The 22,168-nt window shown below is 43.8% G+C and overlaps 1 protein-coding gene across 1 annotated transcript in view; it reads right to left on the bottom strand.

Moving 5' to 3' along the window:
- LOC140736391 (potassium channel subfamily K member 9-like) overlaps nt 1-21,940 on the bottom strand; it is a 480,620-nt gene extending 458,680 nt beyond the window's left edge. The window contains exon 1 of the mRNA XM_073062369.1: nt 21,655-21,940. Coding sequence (XP_072918470.1) covers nt 21,655-21,937 — 283 coding nt within the window. The 5' untranslated portion in view covers nt 21,938-21,940. The remainder of the gene's footprint in view (nt 1-21,654) is intronic.
- Between the last annotated feature and the right edge of the window lie 228 nt (nt 21,941-22,168).

Consider the following 22,168-nt stretch of genomic DNA (forward strand, 5'->3'; position numbering starts at 1 on the left):
GGCTTTTTAGAGCATCTCATGGTTGAGCCCATTAGGGGACCAGCTGTTCTGGATTGGGTGTTGTGTAATGAACTGGAATTGATTAGAGAGTTTAAGGTAAAAGAATGGTTCAGGGCAAGTGATCATAAAATGACTGAATTTACCCTGAAATTTGAGAAGGAGAAGCTGAAGTCAGATGTATCAGTATTACAGTGGAATAAAGGGAATTACAGAGACATGGCAGGGATGATGTCAGTGCTGGAATTTCCGGAAGCAATTCAGAAGGTACAGGATATATACATCCCAAAGAGGAAGATGTATTCTAAAGGCAAGATGACACAACCGTGGCTAACATGAGAAGTCAAAAGCTAAAGAGAGGGCATATTTTAGAGGAATAATTAGTAGGACATCAGAGGATTGTGAAGCTCTTAAATCCCAACATAAGGCAACTAAAAAAGTAATTAAGAAGGTAAAAATGGAATACGAAAGTAAGCTAGACTATAATATTAAAGAGGATACCAAAAGCTTCTTCGGATATATAAAGTGTAAAAGAGAGACGAGAAGGCATGTTGGACCACTGGAAAACGATGATGGAGAGGCAGCAATGGGGAACAAGGAAATGGTGGATGAACTGAATAAGCGTTTTGCATCATTATCACTGTGGAAGACACACGCTGTATGGTGGAAGTTACAGGGGTCACGGAGCATGAATTGTGTGAAGTTACCGTTACTAGGGAGAAAGTTCTTGAAATGAAAAAAGGTTCTTTCAGAAACTGAAAGGTCTGAAGGTAGATAAGTCAGCTGGACCAGATGGTGTACAGCCCAGGCTTCTGAAGGGGGTGGCTGAAGAGATTGCTGAGGTATTAGTAATGATCTTCCAAGAATCACTAAATTCTGGAATGGTTCTGAAAGACTGGGAAATTGCAGATGTTACTCCACTCTTCAAGAGCGGAGAAAGGCAGAAGAAAAGAAACTATAGGCCAGTTAGTCTGTCCTCTGTGGTTGAGAAGATGTTGGTGTCAATTGGTAAGGATGAGGTCTCGGGGTACTTGGAGGCACATGATAAAATAGGCTGTAGTCAGCAAGGTTTCCTCAAATTGGTGGAATTCTTTGAAGAAATAATAGGCAGGTTAGACAAAGGAGAACTGATTGATGTTGTGTATGTGGATTTTCAGACGGTCTTTGACAAAGTGCCACACATGAGACTGCTTAACAATCTACAAGCCCATGGTATTACAAGGAAGTTTCTAGCATGGACAAATCAGTGACTGATTGGCAGGAGGTAAAGAGTGGGAATAAAGGGAGCCTTTTCTGGTTGGCTGTAAATGACTAGTGGTATTCCACAGGAGTCTGAGTTGGGACTGATTCTTTTTATTATGTCAATATAAGGTTATATGTCAATGATTTGGATGATGGACGATGGCTTTGTTGCAAAGTTTGCAGGTGATACAAAGATAGGTGGAGGGGCAAGTAGTTTTGAGAAAGTAGAGAGGCTCCAGAAGGACTCAGACAGATTAGGAGAATGGGCATAGAAATTGTAGGTGGAATACAGTGTAGGGAAGTGTACGGTCGTGCACTTTGGTGTAAGAAATTGAAAGGGTTGACTATTTTCTAAATGAAGAGAAAACACAAAGAATTGAGGTGCGAAGGGACTTGGGAGTTCTTGTGCAGGATTCTCTGAAAATTAATTTGCAGGTCGAGACTGTGGGGAGGAAGGCAAATGCGATATTGGCATTCATTTCAAGAGGTCCAGAACACAAAAGCAAGGATGTGATGTTGAGACTTTCTAAAGCAATGGCGAAGCCCCACTTAAGAGTATTGTGAGCCATTTTGGTCCACTTATCTTAGAGACGATACACTGAAACTGGAGAGGGTTCAAAGGAAGTTCACAAAAATGATTTCAGGATTGAACAGCTTGTCATATGAAGAATGTTTGATGGCTCTGGGCCTGTATTCACTGGAATTCAGCAGAATAAGCAGTGATCTCATTGAAACCTATTGAATGGTGAAAGGCCTTGATAGAGTGGATGTGGAGAGGATGTTTGGAGAATCTAACACTAGAGGACACAGTCTCACAATAGCAGGGCATCCTTTAGGACAGAGATGAGAAGGAATTGCTTTAGCCAGAGAGTTGTGAATCTGTGGAATTCGTTGCCACAGGCAGCTGTTGAGGCCAAGTCTTTATGTATAGTTAAGGCAGAGGTTGATGGTCAGGGCATGAAGGGATACGGGGAGAAGGCAGGAGATCGGGGCTGAGAGGAAAATTGGATCAGCCTTGTAAAATTTGGGTAGAAAATTGTGTATAATTTATGTTTTTCTTGTGAAAGCTGTTTCTCTGACGCTGTGTGTTTGCGATGCTGTGCAAGTAAGTTTTTCGTTACACCAATGCAGACATGCACCTGTGCACCTGACAGTAAACTCCGGATTGACTTTGACCTGAGCTGTAAACATTGTTGTCAATGTTCTTCTGGAATGTTGTTTCATTTGGCAGTATGCATGTATGGTTGATTGGCAATAAATTCACTTATTTATTTATTTCGACCTTCCAGTCCTTTGAGCCACGCCACCCAGCAGCCTCCAATTTAACCCGACCTAATCGCAGAACAATTCACAATGACCAATTATCCCACCAATCGGTATCTCTTTGGACTGTGGGAGGAAACCAGAGCACTCGGAGGAAACCATTACGCTCTACAGAGAGGATGTTCAGATCCTTGCAGGGTATGTTAGAATTGAACTCCGAACTCTAAGGTCCCGAGATGTTTCCTCTGGTAGGAGAGGCTCAGACTGAGAACACAGCCTCAGAATAGAGGGGCATCCTTTTAGAACGGAGATGAGGAGGAATTTCTTTATCCAGTGTGGTGAATCTAAGGAATTCATGGCCACAGGCAGCTGTGGAAGCCAAGTGTTTACAAATGATTAAGACAGCGGTTGATAGATCCTTCATTGGTCAGGGCATGAAGGGGTTCGGGGGGAAGGCAGGAGATTATGGCTGAGAGAGAAAATGGATCGGCCATGATGAAATGATAGAGCAGACTCGATGGGCCGAGTGGCCTAATTCTGCTCCCATATCTAATGGACTTACGGTCTAAAGGTATCTGCATTGTGAAAGGGTGACGGGTTACATCCTAAAGGCGTCTGCTCTGAATTACCAGTGATATGAAAGAACTATGAGTCAAATGAGGGGTGAGAAATATGACAAATGTTGGCAGCAGGCAATCTCGCACCTTTCACTTTGACAATGTATGAGAATACCAACACAGGAAATAGAACATTCCTCTGGTTCCTTTTCTCCCAGGGTCCACTCTCCTCTCCCATCAGATTTCTTCTTCAGCCTTTTACCTCTTCTACCTATCACCTCCCAGCCTCTCACTTCAAACCCCTCCCCACCCATCTGGCCTCACCTATCACCTGCAGCACACACAAAATGCAGGAGGAGCTCAGCAGGTTAGGCGGCATCGATGAAAATGAATAAGCAGTCAACGTTTCAGGCCGAGACCCTTCTCAGGATTGGAAAGGAGGGGGGAAGACTTCAGAATAAAAAGGTGGGGGGGGAGGGAAAGAGGATAGCTGGAAGGTGATAGGTGAAGCCACGTGGGTGGGAAAGGTAAAGGGCTGGAGAGGAAGGAATCGGATAGAAGAGGAGAGTGAAAAGGAGGAGGATGGGTACCAGGGGAGGTGATAGGTAGGTGAGACAGGCTAACAGGCCAGAGTGGGGAACAGAGGAAGTGGGGAGGGGTAAATGAGAAATTGATATTCATGCCATCAGGTTGGTAGCGAGCCAGATGGAATATAAAGTGTTGCTTCCCCACCCTGAGGGAGACCTCGTTGTAACACAAGGAGTCTCCTCCAGCTTGTGCTCCTTTCACTTCCCCTGTCGTCTTATTCTGGCTTCTGCCCCCTTCCTTTCCAGTCCTGATGATGGATCTCAGCCCAAAACATCGACTGTTTATTCCTCTCCACAGATGCTGCCTGACCTTTATGTATATTTAAGGCAGAGGTTGAGATATTCTTGATTGGCGAGGGCATGAAGTGATGCAGGGAGAAGGCAGGAGATGGGGGCTGAGAGGAAAATTGGGTCAGCCATGATGAAGTAGCAGATGGCCTAATTCTGCTCCTAAATCTTATACTCTTATGGTTTTATGGTTTTGTGTGGGTTACTCAGTAGGAATGGCAGGAATAGACCATCCATCCCCGTCGATCTGTGCTCCTGCTCGGGTGCCAAGTCTCATCCTGTCCAGTCCCCACATTCTCAAAACATCTCTCAATTTCACTCTTGTACATTCTCAATGACTGAGCACCACACCTCGTAGGACTGATTCAATGATCCAGCCCCCTCTTTGAATATTTACTCCTGTGGACTGTGTCCATTCCCAGCATTGACCCTACCTTTCCTTCTCAGAATACATTTGCCTTACTGAATCTTAGAGTCACAGAGGCAAGCAGCAAAGAACGAGACCCTTCAGACCAACTGGTCCAAATGTGCAGGACTTCAAAAAGCTGCAGAGAGTCCAGTACATCATGTCCCTCCACCGTCAGTGGTATCTACAGGAGGTGCGTACTCAAGATGGCAGCATTTGTCATCAAAGATCCCCACCATCCGGGTCACACCTCTTCTCAGACCTACCATCCTGTGAGTGCTGCTTACCTGATGAGCCGCACCTGTGAGTCTGCTGCAGGTAAGTTTCCCATTGCACCTGTGCAGACATGGACTTGTGCAGGTGACAGTCAACTTGACTTTGACTTCGACATGCCAATCAAGTTGCCCATCTGAGATGGTTCCATTAGCCTACATTTTGCCCAGATCCTTAACCTTTCCTGTCCATGTACACGTCCAACTACCTTTGGAAATTTGTTATTGTACCTGAACTGCTTTCTCTGGTAGCTCTACCATCTTAAAAATGTCACCCCTCACGTTCCCATTAAACTTTCATCTTGAATTTATGCCCTCTGTTCCGTAAGATTTCGGTGAGGCCTAAATTGAAGTATTATGTGCAGAAAAGATATCAATAAGTTTGAAGGTGTGCAGAGTATGTTGCTGGGACTAGAGGACCTGAGTTATAGGGAAAGATTAAATAAGTTAGGACTTCATTCCTTGGAGTGTAGGAAATTGAGGGTAGAATTGATAAAGGTATACAAATTTATGAGGGGTATAGATAGGGTAAATGCAGGCAGGCTTTTTCCACTGAGGCTGGGTGAGACTAGAACAAGAGGTCATGGGTTAAGTGTGAAAGATGAAATATTTAAGGGGAACATGAGGGGGAGCTTCTTCACTCAGAGGGTTGTGAGAGTGTGGGACAAGCTGCCAGTGGTGGATACAGGTTCAATTTCAACATTTAAGAGAAATTTGGATAGATACATGGACGGGAGGGGTATGGGGCACTATGGTCCAGGTTCCTGTCAATGGTTCTTGGCAGCATAACAGTCATAATACAGACTAGATGAGCTGAACCGCCTATTTCTGTAGTCTATGATTCTGTGACTTTATGACTCAATGGTCTCTCATTAATTTTTCACAACATAAAGTAGTAAGGGCCTGAATCATCCAATCTCTCCAACTTGCAGTGAAAGAAATATTCCTGAAAAGCATGTTGGACTTAATGCTCAGAACCTGGTCTTAATGCTAAATAGTTTTAGTCCACTCCATGGAGACACATGCATTCAGTGGCCACTTTATTAGGTACCTCCTGATCAAGTGGCCACCAGGTGTATGTTCATGGTCTTCTGCTGCTGTAGCCCAGCCACTTCAAGGTTCCACATGCTGTGCGTTCAGAGGTGCTCCTCTCACAGCACTCTGTAACACATGGTTGAACCTCAGTCTGGCCATTCTCCTCCAGCTTCTCTCATTAACAAGGCATTTGCAACCATTTTCTATAAACTCTAGAGACTGTTGTGCATGAAAATCCCAGGAGATCAGCAGCTTCTGAGATACTCAAACCACCCCGTCTGGCACCAACAATCATTCCACAGTCAAAGTCACTTGGATCACATTTCTTCCCCATTCTGATGTTTGGTCTGAACAACAACTGAGCCTCTTGACCACGTCTGCATGCTTTTATGCATTGAGTGGCTGCCACATGATTGGCTGATTAGATATTTGCATTAATGAGCAGGTCTAGAGATGTACCTAATAAAGTGGCCACTGAGTGTGTCGACTGCTACTGTAGCTGTGTAAGTATTTTAAAAAATATTTTTTCAGATTTTCTGCATTCACGCTATTTTTCCTCAGACATTATCTATAATATCCCACAAAATTCATATGGACACTCATTGGGCAAGAACAGTGTCTTGCTTCTGGAGAGAAGAGGTACAAACTATTCACTCTTGCCTGACTTTTTAATCACATAGCCTGATGTAATTAATCCCACAGTTTGATGTAAATAAAGCCAGCCTCAAATGGAATTAATCCCCCAGTTTGACATAAATGAGAACATTCTCAGATGGAATTAATCCCCCAGTTTTACGCAAATAATCCCACAGCCTGAGATAATTAATTCTACATATAGATTCATAAAGTCATCGAATACTACAGCACAGAAACAGGCTCCTCAGCCTATCTAGTCCGTGCCAAACTATTAATCTGCCTAGTCATATCGACCTGCACTTAGACGACAGCTCATCCCACACTTGCACAACACTATGAGTGAAGACGTTCTCCCTCATGTTCCCTTTGAACGTTTCATCTTTCACCCTTAACCCATGACCTCTAGTTCTCATCTCACCCAACCTCAGTGGAAAAGGGCAATTGTATTTACCTATTTATACCCCTCATAATTTTGTATACCTGCATCAAATCTCCCCTCATTCTACTATGTACCAGATAAAAAAACCCTAACCTATCCAACCTTTCCCTATAATTCAGGTCCTCAAGATCAGGTAACATCCTTGTAAATTTTCTCTGCATTCTTTCAATAACCATATAAACCATAGAACAATTACAGCACGGAAACAGGCCATCTCGGCCCTTCTAGTCCGTGCCGAACGCTTACTCTCACCTAGTCCCACCGGCCTGCACTCAGCCCATAACCCTCCATCTTATTGGCATCCTTCCTGTAGGAATTTTTTGTTGTTAATCCCCTTATTTTGTGTAATTAATCTCCTAGTCAGGTCTAACCAAACGTATTTATTACAATAATTTTATGTGCTTTAACATAGAACATAGAAATCTATAGCGCATCACAGGCCCTTCGGCCCACAATTTGTGCCAACCACGTAACCTAGCCCAGAAACTGCCTGAAATTTCCCTAGTGCATAGCTCTCTATTTTTCTAAGCTCCAGGTACTATCTCAGAGGTTCTTAAAAAACCCTATTCGATCCGCTTCCACCATCGTCACCAGCCCCGCATTCCATGCACCCACCTCTCTCTGTGTGAAAAACTTACCCCTGACATCCCCTCGGTACCTATTTCCAAGCACCTTAAAACTATGCCCCCTCATGTTAGCCATTTCAGCCTTGGGAAAAAGCCTCTGGCTATCCAAATGGTCAATGCCTCTCATCATCTTATACACTTCAATCAGGTCACCTCTCATCCTCCGTTGCTCCAAGGAGACAAGGCCAAATTCCCTCAACCTATTCTCATAAGGTATGCCCTCCAATCCAGGCAACATCCTTGTAAATCTCCTCTGCACCCTCTCTATAGTATCCACATCCCTCTTGTAGTGAGGTAACCTGAAATGGACACAGTACTCCAAGTGGGGTCTGACCAAGGTCTTATATAGTTGTAAATTACTCACGGTTCTTGAACTCAATCCCACGGTTATGAATGCCCACACACTATACACACACCTCCTTAACAACACTGTAAACCTGCGCAGCAGTTTAGAGTGTTCGATGGACACGGACCCCAAGGTCTCCCAGATCCTTCACATTGCCAAGAGTCTTACTATTTATATTATATTCTGTCTTCAAATTGGACCTATCAAAATGAACTACTTCACACTTATCTGGGTTGAACTCCATCTGCCACTTCTCTGCCTAGTTCTGCATCCTATCGATGTCCCGCTGTAACCTCTGACAATACTCCAGACTATCCACAACACCGCCATCCTTTGTGTCATCGTCAAACTTACTAACCCACCCTTCTACTTCCTCATCCAGGTCATTTATAAAAATCACAAAGAGGAAGGGTCCCAGAACAGATCCCTGTGGAACGTCACTGGTCACCGACCTTCATGTAGAATACGAACCATCTACAACCACCTTTTGCCTTATGTGGGCAAGACAATTCTGGATCCACAGAGGATCTCCTTGGATCCAATGCTTCCTTACTTTCTCAATAAGCCTTGCATGGGGAACCTTATCAAATGCCTTGCTGAAATCCATATACACTACATCTACTGCTCTACCTTCATCAATGTGTTTAGTGACATTCTCAAAAAATTCAATCAGGCTCATAAGGTGTGACCTGCCCTTGACAAAGCCATGCTGACTATCCTTAGTCAGGTTATGTCTCTCCAAATGCTCATAATCCTGCCTCTCAGGATCTTCTCCAACAACTTGGCCACTACTGAAGTCAGACTCACTGGTCTATAATTGCCTGGGTTATCTTTACTCCCTTTCTTGAACAAGGGAACAAAATCTGCAACCCTCCAATCCTCCGATGCTTCTCCCGTCCCTATTGGTGACGCAAAGATCATCGCAAGAGGCTCAGCAATCTGCTCCCTCGCTTCCCCCAGTAGCCTGGGGCATATCCCATCCGGCCCGGTGACTTATCTAACTTAATGCTTTTCAAAACTGGCCAGTCCTAATTAATACTCATTAATCTGAAACATTAATGCTGTCTCCCCCACCCACTTAATAGCTCGATGTACCTCTCAAGATCTTTCCGTAACTACCTTCCCACTCCAATTTATTGTCAAGTTCAAGTTTATTGTCATTTAACTATACAAATGCATACCAGCAAATGAACCAATGTGCACAGCACAGTGCATGTAACTCAAACACATAACACAATGTAATATCATCACAAATAAAGAACAATTAATAAAATATATTCCAGAAGATTGATGTTTAGCATAAGGTGTGCTTACAACACATCAAAAAGTAATCAGTGTAATGTTTCTGGTGCTTCCTAAGTGATGAGACCTGGATGGTGGTGGGGAAATCAGTAGTCTCATGGCCTGGGCGCTATGTCTTGTTATAATCTGGTATATCCAGAGCATTATGACATCTTACTTTTGGATTGGGGTGTAGAACTGTAATTTTTCTTGTAGTATTAACTTCCTTATGCTTGTTTTTATTTTTATTTATTCACATAAGGTACCTGTAATTATTCAGTATGCTTTCCAGTAGCTACAGTTGCCACCTTATTTTTAAGGAAACCTCTTGCATTCAGTGGTGGGTGTCATACTACTAGTCTATCTTATTGGTTCACTGTTATAGACAGAATTTTCTGTTATCTGTGGTCTGACAGGAGAAGACCACTCTACTTTTCAGCCTTCCTCTTTTCTTGACCTCTTTCGCCACACTTCTTCTTCCCTCCTCTTCTTTGCAATCTAAAACAATCATAAGCAGTAAGTTTTATGCCTCATTCTCAACCTCCAAAGTACTTTGGATTGCAGGAGCATCGAGATCCCATACATCTCTGGATTAAACTGCATTTGCCACCTATCTGCCCAACTAATCAGAATACCTATGCAGGTTCTGTGGCTGGCTGAAGGTAGATTTAACTGAAGGGTAGATTTGGGAGAGCCCAGACAGAGCTGAGAGGAAAGACCTATTTTGTCTAGGAGAAGGGTAATAAATCAGGAAGCAGGGACATAAAGTAGAAGGTAAAGAGGAAAATGAGGTAAGTGAGGGCGGTGGAAATCTGGAACTCACCTCCTGAAAGATTGGTGGAACATAAATCCTCATCACATGAAGATGCATACATCTCGGCCACATTCCTCCTCACTATCGGCAGTATCTGGAGGAGGTACTACTTTAAGAAGGCAACATCCATCATCAAAGATCCCCACCATTCGGCCCATGCCATCTTTGTGCAGCTACCATTGGGCAGGAGGTACAGGAGCCTGAACTCCCACATCATGAGGTTCAGGAAGAGAACAGCTACTTCCCTTCACAAACAAGAGAAAATCTGCAGATGCTTGAAATCCAAGCAACAGGCACAAAATGCTGGAGGAACTCAGGAAGCCAGGCAGCATCTACAGCATGAGTAAACAGTCGATGTTTTGGCCTGAGACATGGACCGTACTCTTTTCTATAGATGCTGCCTGGCCTCCTGAGTTCCTCCAACATTTTGTGTGTGTAGTTATTTCCCTTCAATCATTTGTTTCTTGAACCAACCATCACAACCTTGATTACTACTTTATAGCAACACTGTGATCTCTTTCCATTACAACTAGACTTTTAAAATGTTCTAATAGTGTTGTCTCTTGCAAAAATCACGTATAATGTACATTTATGTTGTCCTTGGGAATGCCGCTCTGTGCCTGTGATGCTGCTGCAAGTATGTTTTTCATTCCACCAGTGCATATGTGTAACCGTGCAGACGACAATAAACTTCTGTGCTTTTTATTTAGAGATACAGCACGGCAATAGGTCTTTCTTTCCCAACAAGTTGCGTTGCCCAATTATGCCCATGTGACCAATTAACTTCTAACCCATATGTCTTTGAGATGTAGGTGGAAACTGGAGGAAACTCATATGTTCATGTGAAGAATGTGTAAATTCTTTGCAGACTGTGGTGGAATTGAACCCAGATCACAGACGCTGTAATCGCGTTATCCTAACCACTATGTTATTGTGCTGCCCAAACTTGACTTTGACTCGAAGTTCCAAAACCTGCCGTGCTACAAACCAGGGTGGGACAAGGCAGGGTTCTCTTACTTGACTAGTATGGACATGATGGGCTGAATGGTCTCCTTTGTAACTCCACTGTTCAAGATTTTTTCTGATCTTCTCCCTCAGCACCATTTCCCTGTACTGACCCATTCCTCAAGCATACAGATATCTATTGATCTTGGTTTTCACAATAGTACTCCAAACCCTTTGGGATAGAAATTTCCAAAGGTTCACCACCCCCTGAGTAAAGGTATTTCTCCTCCGATCGTTGTACTAAATTTTGAGACTTTTACTGTTTCTATAGTACTGTGCAAAAGTCTTATGCACATATACGTATATAGCTAGGGTGCCCAAGACTCTTCCACAGCCTGTACTTGACAACGCGCAGCAGAGAGCAGGTTTGGAAATCTGGCTGGAACAAAGGAGGCTGGGAATGGCGAGGGTGGAGGCTGGCAGGATGGGTGTGTGATAGGTGGCAGAGAAGGAGTGACAGGGTCCAGGGGGTGGGGTGCAGACTTACCAGCCCTGAGTCGCCAGGCAAGTCATTTGATAACAAACAATTAGTTTATTGATCATTACAGAATGTCTCTCTTGTGCTTCCCACTTCCTTCTCCTTTTCCCAACCATAATTCCCACTCTCCCTGCCCCCTTCCCACTCTCAGTCCACAACAGAGATCCATATCAGAATCAGGTTTATCATCACTCACATATGTCATGAAATCTGTTTTGTTTTGTGGCAGCAGTACCGTGCAATACATTACTGCAGTACTGTGCAAAAGGCTTAGACAACCTAACTATATACTGTGTGTGTGTGTGCGTGCGAGACTTTAGCACCTCAACCAATATCTGCTCTCTGCCCATCTTGCTGAGCTCTCTAATTATATGGTATCTTTTAACAAGTTCACCTCTCACTTGTCCAGAAGAGACAGGTGCAGAATGTTGAATGTCTGAGAGTCACAGAATCACAGAGTGGTACAGCACAGAAACAGATCCTTTAGCCACCCATGATCATGTTGACCATTCTGTCCATCTACACCTATCCCATTTCCCCATGCAATGTCCAAATTCTTCTACTCATTGCCTCTCTAAATGCCTCTTAAACATCAAGACTGTAGCTGATTCCACTACCTCCTCTGGCAGTGAGCTCGAGGTATTAACAAATCTTGATGATGTAAAACATTTACCCCTCAGATTTAAAACCCCTCCTTTCACCTTAATCCTGCCCCCTCATGTTTTTCATTCAAGACTCAGGATTCCAGATTCAAGATTGTCTACTGTACACGGAAGTATAAAGGAGAATGAAATAAGTGTTAGTCCAGATCTGTTGCAGCACAAAAAAACACAATAAGATAAAAAACAAAATAATAATGTTTGGATGTGTTCAACAGCCTTCCAGCTTGGAGAAGGTAACTGTTTTTGAGTCTGGTGGCCCTGGCATGGATGCCCTGTAGCCTCCTCCCTGTTGGGAGTGGGACAAACAGCACCTTTCTGTATATAAGTCCTTGACGGTGTAAGATGGGAAAGAAATGGTGACAATCCATGTCTATGTCCTGATCCATGCCATATTCCCTTTACATCACCTGTATTGCTACATTGAGGGAGCAGGGGACTGGAACCCCAGTGTCTCTCTGCAACGTTCCCTCTAATTTTCTTTTATAGCTGCGCAGACCAACCATCGCTTTGCGTAGAGAATTTTTGTAATATGCACACCAAACAAATGCAAACCTCAACCCACAGAAGAAATAAACTACGTCAGCCAGACAAAAGAACTGACAGGCACAATGGCAAAAATAAAATGTTTTGACTAGATGGCGTCGGCACTAAGTGGGCCAGTGATTCATTACCAACTTCCTTTCTGTGTTTATTGTTACAATTTGTAACAGTACTGTAACTTGAAATACTGACAATGTAAACACATTGAAGGTCTAAAATGTTTTAAAGTAAAGGTTATGGTACATTCATTGTTTAGAAAATTTATGGATTATATTCCTTAACACATAATTAATTATAGGGTACTTCACAATTATATTAACATAGATTTCAAAATTATATTAGCATTTTATAAAAGAAAATTCCAACTGCATGGCAACAAAGGCTGAGCACATGTGAGCTTTTCAGTTACCGTGTGGCTGAGCGCTTGCACACCTTAGAGGAAACAGTGTTCCTCTGTACATCAGCATTACCTTTCATAGTATATGTCCCGTCCCTACTTCAACTCCCAAAATACATCACAGAGGCCCAAACTATAGGGAGAGGTTGGTCAAGCTAGGTCCTTGGAACATAGGTGAATGAGGGCTGACCTTATCAAAATGTTTAGACTTATAGGAGGCAGAGATAAGATGGGTGGTAACAGTCTTTTCCCCAGGATCGGGGAGTCCAAAACTACAGGGCATGGATTTAGGGTGGGAGTGGAAAGATTTAATTGGTGTCCGAGGAGAAACCCTTTCATTCAGAGGTGGTGAGTATATGGAATGAGCTGCCAGAAGTGGTTGAGGTGGGTATAACAGTAGCACTTATGAAGCATTTGGACAGATACATGGAGGGGAAGGGCTTGGAGGGATATGGACCGAACACATGAAATTGGAATTAGCTGGTTGGGCACTGAGGTCAGCATGGAATTACTGGACTGAAGAGCCTGTATGCCTGCTGTATTTCCCTATCACCTCATAAATGGATTAACTTCCAACTGCAAACCTTCTGTCTAATTGTCCATCTGATCTATATCCCATTATAGCCTTAGGTAATATCCCTTGTATCCACAATACAACCACAGACTTGCTACTCATGCCCCCCGCATCCACGTTCAATTCATTATTGTATAACTCAAGCATCAAGGATCCCAGTACTTACCCCTGCCCTACGCTACTTGTCACAGAGAAACAACCGTCCACCACTATCCTCCGCTCCATTGACCAAACCACCTTTACATCCAATTAACCAGCTCACCAAGAATCCCAAGTGCTTGAACTTTCTGAACCAGAAACCAGTGGCTTGCTGCCGCACAAAGCCACGCTGACTATTCCCGAATAACCCTCAGAATTCCGGACTGTCTAACGGGTTAGCACTTGGCTGTTTATCCTGATATCTCTTCATAAGTAGTGCAAGTCAGATAATATTCTGAAAGTCATAGAGTCACAGAGCATAACAGCACAGAAATGCACACTAGTCTGTTTTACCCTGCCTACTCCCATCTGTGGAGGCTCCAATTCACAGTACTGGGAAAAAGGAGTTGTAGGCCCAGCCAGCTCCTCCACAGGGAGAACCCTCCCCAGCATGGAGGCCATCTTCAAAGAAAAGTGTCTCGGGAAAGTAGCTTCCATCACTAAGGACCTTCACCGTCCTCTTCTCAGTTTTTCTGTTTTTACCCTCATCGGGGGAAAGTACAGGAGATCCAATACTTCTAGGATCCTGAACTATCCAACAAATTAATGTAATTAATCCCACAATCTTCTGTAATTAACACAATATTGGTGTATTGAATTCAATTATCAAATGTATTTAACTGGGTGGTGGGTTGGAGATATATCTCTACCAAAGGATGAACAAGGCTCTTTCCGCCCTCCCCCCACCCCTGCCCCGCTAGCCTGAAGGTCACCCTGGGCAAGGTGTAGCATCTGCTTAGCCCCTGATCAGGGTCACATGAAGCCATGGGAGCAGGTGGTGGATGGTCGTATGAGCTTCTGGTGCAGATCACAAGTCCTGGTTATGCGACCACAGATGCCAGGCAGACAATCTCTGAAGGGAATTGATAATGGCTGGGGTCACCCGTCTTGTAAAGACACTGTTCAGAAGAAGCCAATGGCAAACCACTTCTGTACAAAAATTTGCCAAGAACAGTCATGATCATAGACCACGATCACCCACGTCATACAACACGGCACATAATGATGATCGTGGTGATGATATTGTTTAATCTCACATCCCAACACAATTAATCCCAATGTTTTGTCTCATTAATCCCAATGATGGTCTAATTAATCCATAATCCAGGGCATTTAATACCACAGTCTGGAGTTATAATTCCCACAGTTCGGTGTAATTAACACCACAGTTTGGCGTAGTAACACCAGATTCTGATGTAGTTAATAACACAGAACAGTGAAATTAATGGCACAGTGTGACATAACAATGGCTCAGTTTGTGGGAATTAGTACTGCCGTCTGATGTAATTATTCCCACAGATTGGTGTAATTAACAGTACTGCTTTGCACAATGAAGTACCACAGTCTGGCGTTCTAACACCATAACCTGATAGAAGTATCTCTGTGTTGCCACGGCAGCATAGTGACTAGTGCAACACTACTACAGCTTAGGGCGTTAGAGTTCAGAGTCAATTATGGCACCATTCTCCCTGTGACTGGGCGGGTTTCCTCCAACATTCCAAAGACATACTGATTTGTGGGTTAATTGGTCATAGAGCCATCAAATACTACAGCACAGAAACAGGCCCATCTAGTCCATGCAGAACCATTGATCAGCCTCTTCCCACTGGCCTGCATCTGGACCACAGCCCTCCATACTCCTTCCATCCATGTACCCATCCAAATTTCTCTTAAACATTGACACCAAATCCACATCCACCACTTGTGCTGGTAGCTCGTTCCACACTCTAAATTATAAATTGTCCAGTGATTAGGCCGGGGTTAAGTAGGTGGATTGTTTGGAGGCACAACTCGGTGGGCCAAGAAGGGCCTATACCTCTAAATAAAATAAAATAAATATTAAATAAATAATCTTATGGTTTAATGATGTGTAATCCCACAAAATGACATAATTAATCCAGAAATCTAATGTAATTATTCCTCTAATCTGTTGTAATTAATCAATATTGTACACACAATTATACACACAATTGAATATAATTAATCCAGCAGTATGATAATGTTAATCTCACAGTTTGATGTAATTAATCCTATGATCTGATGTGTTTAACATCTCAATTGATACAATTAATCTCTCAGTCTGATTTAATTAACTCATTCCTCCCTTGTCTGTTATAGTGGGAACCACAAAATGATGTAACTATTTTCACATTTTGATCGTATAATACCCTGGTTGATGTAATTAAGCTCTTTCTGGTGTCATTAACCCTGGAATCCAGTGAAATGAATATCTTGTCCAGGACTAGAGGGCATAATCACAGGGTAGAGAGACGTCCATTTAGAACAAAGATGAAGAGGAATGTCTTTGGCAAGAGGGTGATGAATCTGGAATTCATTGCCACAGACAGCTGTGGAGGCTGAGTCATTGGGCATATTTAATACAGAGGTTGTTAGGTTTTTGATTAGTCAGGGCATTAAAGGTTACGGAGAGAAGGCAGGAGAATGGGGTTCAGAGGAATAATAATTCATGACGGAATGGTGAGAGACTGCCTGTGGGATGTCTAATATGTTGGAGCTAACCGATAGATTTTGATGTACTGTAGACCATGGTCTCTTTGGTGGTCCTCAAGTCTTGGCAATATCCCTGTAAATTTTCTCTATGCTCTTTCAATCTTATTGACATCTTTCCTGTCGGTAGGTGCCCAGAACTGCACACAACACCTCAAATTTGTCCACACTAGCATTTTATATAAATTTAATATCCTAACTCCTGTACTCAATAATCTAGTTTATGAAGACCATTAAAATGGAACATCTGGTATGGACTAGATAGGCTGAAGGGCTTGTTTCTGTGTGACTCTATGAAATGTTAACTGTTTCTCTTTCTACTGCTGCTACCTGACCTGCTGAGTGTTTCCAGCAATTTCACTCTTTAAGTCCATATGACATGGGAGCTGCAGAATGAGGCCACTCAGCCTATCAAATCTGCTCTGCCAGTCCATCATGGCTGATTTATTATCCCTCTCAACCCCATTCTCCTGCCTTCTCCCAGTGACATTTGATGCCCTGACTAATCAAGAACCTATCAACCTCCACTTTAAATATACCCAAAGACTTGGCCTCCACAGCCAACTGTGGCATGGAATTCCACAGATTCATCACTTTATGGCTGAAGAATTTCCTCCTCATCTCTGTACTAAAGGGAGATCCTTCTATTTGAGGCTGTGCCCTCTGTTCCTAGACTCTCCCACTGTAGGTAACATCCTCTCCATGTCCACTCTATCTAGGCCTTTCAATAGGTTTCAATGAGATAGATTTTCATCACCTTGAACATCCGTTTTTGAGTTTATTTATGTCATGGTTTGGTGATTTTCATCTCATGGCTAAGCCTGTGTTCAAATGCAAACAATGCCATATTCTGACATACTCAAGCCTCGTGATTTGATGAAATTAGTTTCAGAAGCTGGACTAATTCACCATCCAGTGTGATGGTGAACTTAATGTCAAAATTGGCTTTATTCTCATAGCATAAAATATCCAAGATCTCGTTAAGAATGTAAGAGTGCAGAGAAAACTTAGAAGGATGAGGCCAGGTGTTGAGGAAATGTGTTATTGGGAAAGGTTGAATAGGTTAAGACTTTATTCCCTGGAGTGTGGGAGAATGAGGGGCAATTTAGTAGAGATATACAAAATAATGAGGTGTATACATAGATTAAATGCAAGAAGGCTTTTTCCACTGAGGTTGGGTGAGACTAGAACTAGATGTCATTGGTTAAGGGTGAAAGGTGAAATGTTTAAGGCGAAGCTGAGGGGAAAGTTTTCTCACTCAGAGGGCGCTGAGAGTGTGGGAATGAGTTGTCAGTGGAAGTGGTAGATGTGAGTTCGATTTCAACCATTAAGAGAGGTTTGGATAGGTACATGGATGGGAGGGGTGCAGATCAATAGAGCTAGACAGAATAACAGTTTGGCATGGACTAGATGGGCTGAAGGGCCTCCTTCTGTGCTGTAGCATTCTATGACTCTATGATATAATTTCTTCCTTACCATTTCACAATCAGATGGCAGGGCAAGTTTGAAAGATTGAGTGGCCTAATCCTTCTCCTATTTCCTTACGTTTTATGGCATTTTTAATCTGTTGGTGCGATGAAATGAATCCTGGTTTTGAATCTGTAGAACCCCTGATTCTGATTAACTTAACCCCCCTGCCTGATAACCATCGATTTCTTTCTGCAGTCTAAAACTTTGCTCTTCACTTATAACCATTCAGCCAACTTTTGTATCAACTATAAATTTCATTTTGTGCTCTTGCACATTAAGATTAAATTTAAAAGCAAGGTGCAAAGTCCTAAGGACCAGTGAACCTGTAACAGTTCAACTGTCACCAAAGTACCCATCAGCCGTTTGCCACAGCCGCAATGCCCCAATGCCATTAGGCTTTACAATTCTACCGCCAGGACTTAAGAACTTTTTAAAAGCTATTATTAATGCTTTTTGAGATAGTGATGTAGATGCATATCATATTTTTTACTGAGTTAAGTATTGTATGTAATTAGTTTTGCTACAACAAGTGTATGGGACATTGGAAAAAAGTTGAATTTCCCCATGGGGATGAATAAAGTATCTATCTATCTATCTATCTACCTATCTATCTATCTATCTATCTATCTATTTAGCAGCTCTAGGAGTTTGGGGAGATTTGGTATGTCACCGGAGTCTCTTGCAAATTTCTATAAATGTACAGGGAAGAGAATTCTGCCTGATTGCATCACATGCTGTAATTAAACCCACATCCACCTCTTCGACTGGCAGCTCGTTCTGCACTCGCAGCACCCTCTGAGTGAAGGTGTTCCCTTTAAATATTTTACCTTTCACCCTGAACCAAAGACCTCTAGTTCTGGTATTGTCTGACCAGAGTAGAAAAAGCCTGCAAACATTCACCCTGTGTACTTCTATCATTCTCCATTGCTCATATCAATAAAGTCCTAACCTATTCAACCTTTCTCTACAACTCACCTCCTCAAATCCTTGTTACTTTTCTCTATACTCTTACAAAATTATCAATATCTTTCCTATAGGTAGGTGACCAGAACCGAACGCAATACTCCAAATTAGGCCTCACCAGTGTCTTATACAACTTCAACTTCCCAACTCCTGTATTCAATGGCCTGATTTATGAAGGTAAATATGCCAAAAGCTCTCTTTATGACCCTGTCTACCTGTGATGCCAATTTCAAGGATTTATTGATTTGTATTCCCAGACCCTCTGCTCTACTGCACTCCTTAAAGCCCGACTATTCAGTGTGTAAGTCCTACCCTGATTTATTCTGCCGAACGGCAATGCCTCACACTTGTCTGCATTAATTGCTACCTGCTATTTTTTCGCCCATTTCCAAGCTGGTCCAAATCCTGCTTCAAGCTTTGACAGTCTTCCTCAGTGTCCATATGCCCCCAATCCCCAATCTTGATGCAATCAAGAAATATTTCAACTCTACACAGCTCAACCCTCATTCTGAACCTGAGGTCCTAGTACCTGCCTCCTCAACTGGAGGAAATGTTCTCCCTGCATCCAGACCATTGAGCTTTGATGAGATCTTATCTCACTCAATTCTTTCTGAATACACCACACTCTTGTCTGATCACAAACAAGAGAAAATCTGCAGATGCTGGAAATCCGAGCAACACATGCAAAATGCTGGAGGAACTCAGCAGGCCAGGCAGCGTCTAAGAAAAGAGTACAGTTGGTGTTTCAAGTTCCTCCAGCATTTGGAGTGTGCTGCATGCTTGTCTGTGTTAAATTCCATCTGAAATGTGTCTCCCTTGTCCACATCACAGAGGCTTGGTGCAGTGTTTCAGGTTCAACCAGGAAGGTACAGTGACAGCTCCTCCATAACACAGTAAATAAAAATGAAAGAAACTGCAGATGCTGAAAATCTGAAATAAAGCCAGAAGATACTGGAAACACTCAGCAGGTCAAGCAGCATCTGTGGTGAGTGAAGCAGCCAAAGACCTTTCATCGGTTCTGCAAAGACATAGACCTGAAATGCTGACTTTGTTTCTCAGTTCTGCTGATACTTTCTGACCTATAGTTAGGCTGGAACTGTAGATAACACTAATAAGACCACAGCTTGATCACTGGGTACAGTTCTGGCCCACACCACCTAAGTGACTACAGAGGTGCAGCAGAGAGTTGGGAGAGTATCAGCAGGACTGGAAAATTGCAGCTGTGGAGGAAGGCTGGGTAGGGTGAGAATCATGCTGGACCGGTGGAGAGAGGTAGAACATTTTACTTTGGTTTATATCATCTGATAACGGGAGTTGGAAGGCATCTGACTGCAAGACCCTACAAAGGATTGTGAGGAATGCTGAGAGGGTCAATGAGGTCTCCCTTCCACCCAGCTGACACACTTACAAGGAGCACTGTGTATACAGGGCTCTTAGCATTGTCAATGATCCCTCCCATCCACCCAACAATCTCTTTGGCCCCTTACTATCAGGCAGGAGGTACCACAGCATTAGGACAACAACTGTTAGGATGGGAAACAGCTTCTTCCCCCAGGCCGTGAGACTACTGAATGCCCTACCTCACCCACATCTCACCACATATGAAGCATTATACTGTTTACTTTTTAACTTGTAACGTAAATGCACCTTACTATTTTAAAATTTATTTTTGGTAATATTACTTTATGTGTTGCGTGTGAGTTACATATACTATGTTTTGCACCTTGGTCCGGAGGAATGTTGTTTCATTTGACAGTATACATGTGTAGGGTTGAATGGCAAAGAAGTTAAACTTGAACTTGGACTAAACTGATGAGGTCCCGAGTCAGAGTAAAGAGTTTGGACTTGTTTCTCATCACGTCAGGGGTATAGAGTGAAACTAATTAGAAAGATCAAGAGACAAGGGAATACTTTTCACTCAGACGTTGTCAGGGATGAGCTACAAACTGGTTCTCAGCTGAGGAGCTCAGTTTCAACTAGCACAGATACGAAGGGCCAAATGGCCTCCCGTGCTGAAACATTGCCCTGATTTTATGATGCAATCACCCCCGTGTAATTAGTCCCAGCTAGTTGTAAATAGTGTTGTAATTAATTCTACAGTGTGCTGTTATTAATCCTCTGCTCTAATGTAATTCACTCTACAGTGTCAAGTAATCAGTCCTCAGTAATAGTCAAGCCTACAGGCCGGTGGTAATCATCCCCTGTCCACTCGATAGCCGAGCGGTTTAATTCTTTCCCCACATTCTGTTATGTCCCATAGTTACCTGGCCCCTCCTCCCTCCGGTGAAGAGTCCTGGATGTTCTGCCCTGGTTGACACGAGTTGTGGTCATCAGCAGTGAACAGACTCCAAGGGGTATGTGTATCTGCTGTGGGATCCCTATGTACTCGCAGAGTCCCCCTCTCGGGTTACCCCAGTCCTGTCGAATTCACTCATCCAACCCGCGACTAAACTTGACTGAAGAAGTTTGATTAAGTTCGATTAACCCGAAGGGTCGGAAGGAAAATCTTCTCCCCACCTTCACCCCAACCTTTGTCTCAGTGCGAGTTCAGGGCACAACCCTCGCCGAGTAGCGAGAACTTTCAGAGGCGTGGGCCGGGCTCTCATCCACTGCGGACAGCCGAGAGCCCTTCTTTGATTTGCGCTGGTACACCGTCACTCATCGCTCACCGCCCTGGGGTGAGGGGACTACAGGGCATGGGGAACACCAGGACAGCGGGCGCCCCAAGAACTCTCCCTTTCACAGCAGCACCACTGACCAACCCGTTACGGAGAGAGGGCGGGCAACTGCGGGGGAAATAACGGGCCATTAGTGTCAATCAGAACGTGGGGAATAAATCAATCAACTGCACCAGAGATTAATTACATTAGACTGAAGGAATGTAGAGGTAGTGGCTACTAATTATGTCAATCGATCGCAATCGTTCCAACTACAGAGCACAGCAACTAGACTTTCTTTAAGGACATTTTTAAAGAAAACTTTACTGCATGTGGCGGGGTATCCCCAGCTGTGGCCTGTCTTCACCCCCCCCCCCACTCCCTCCCCATCCCTCTCCTCCCTGCCCTCTTACCTATGGTGGTGATCACGGTGATGGCAAAGTAGAAGGACCCAGCGAATTTCCACTGGTGTCCGGCGCGGTGCGGCTCGCTTTGCAGAACTACCCATTCCAGTTCCTTGTAATCCTCCTCACTCATGCCGTACTTGCTCTTCAGTTCCATGCGCTTGGAGTTCAGCAGCCGCTTGCGGGAGGTCTCGAAGTCGGACTCGAGCGCGTCGAAGACGGCGGCGCCCACCAGCAGGTAGGTGAACATGCAAAGGATGAGGGAGAGAGTCCGCACGTTCTGCCGCTTCATGACCACCAGAGCCCGGCTCCAGCTCGCCGCATCCCCGCCTCCCCCCCACCCACAGCACCCCGGGCACTCCGGCCGCGGGGACGCGCGGAACCGCGCGCCTCCCGGCGACGTGCACGCGTCTCAATGTAATAACTGAGTAAAATAAATGTAAAATAAGAGTCTCTCTAAGGGGCAAAATCGCCCACCCAGCCCGGAGTCGGGTTGAGGTGGCTTCAGCTGGAGTGAGTTGGG

This window comes from Hemitrygon akajei, chromosome 11, assembly GCF_048418815.1.
Source record: "Hemitrygon akajei chromosome 11, sHemAka1.3, whole genome shotgun sequence".
Taxonomy (NCBI): Eukaryota; Metazoa; Chordata; class Chondrichthyes; order Myliobatiformes; family Dasyatidae; genus Hemitrygon; species Hemitrygon akajei.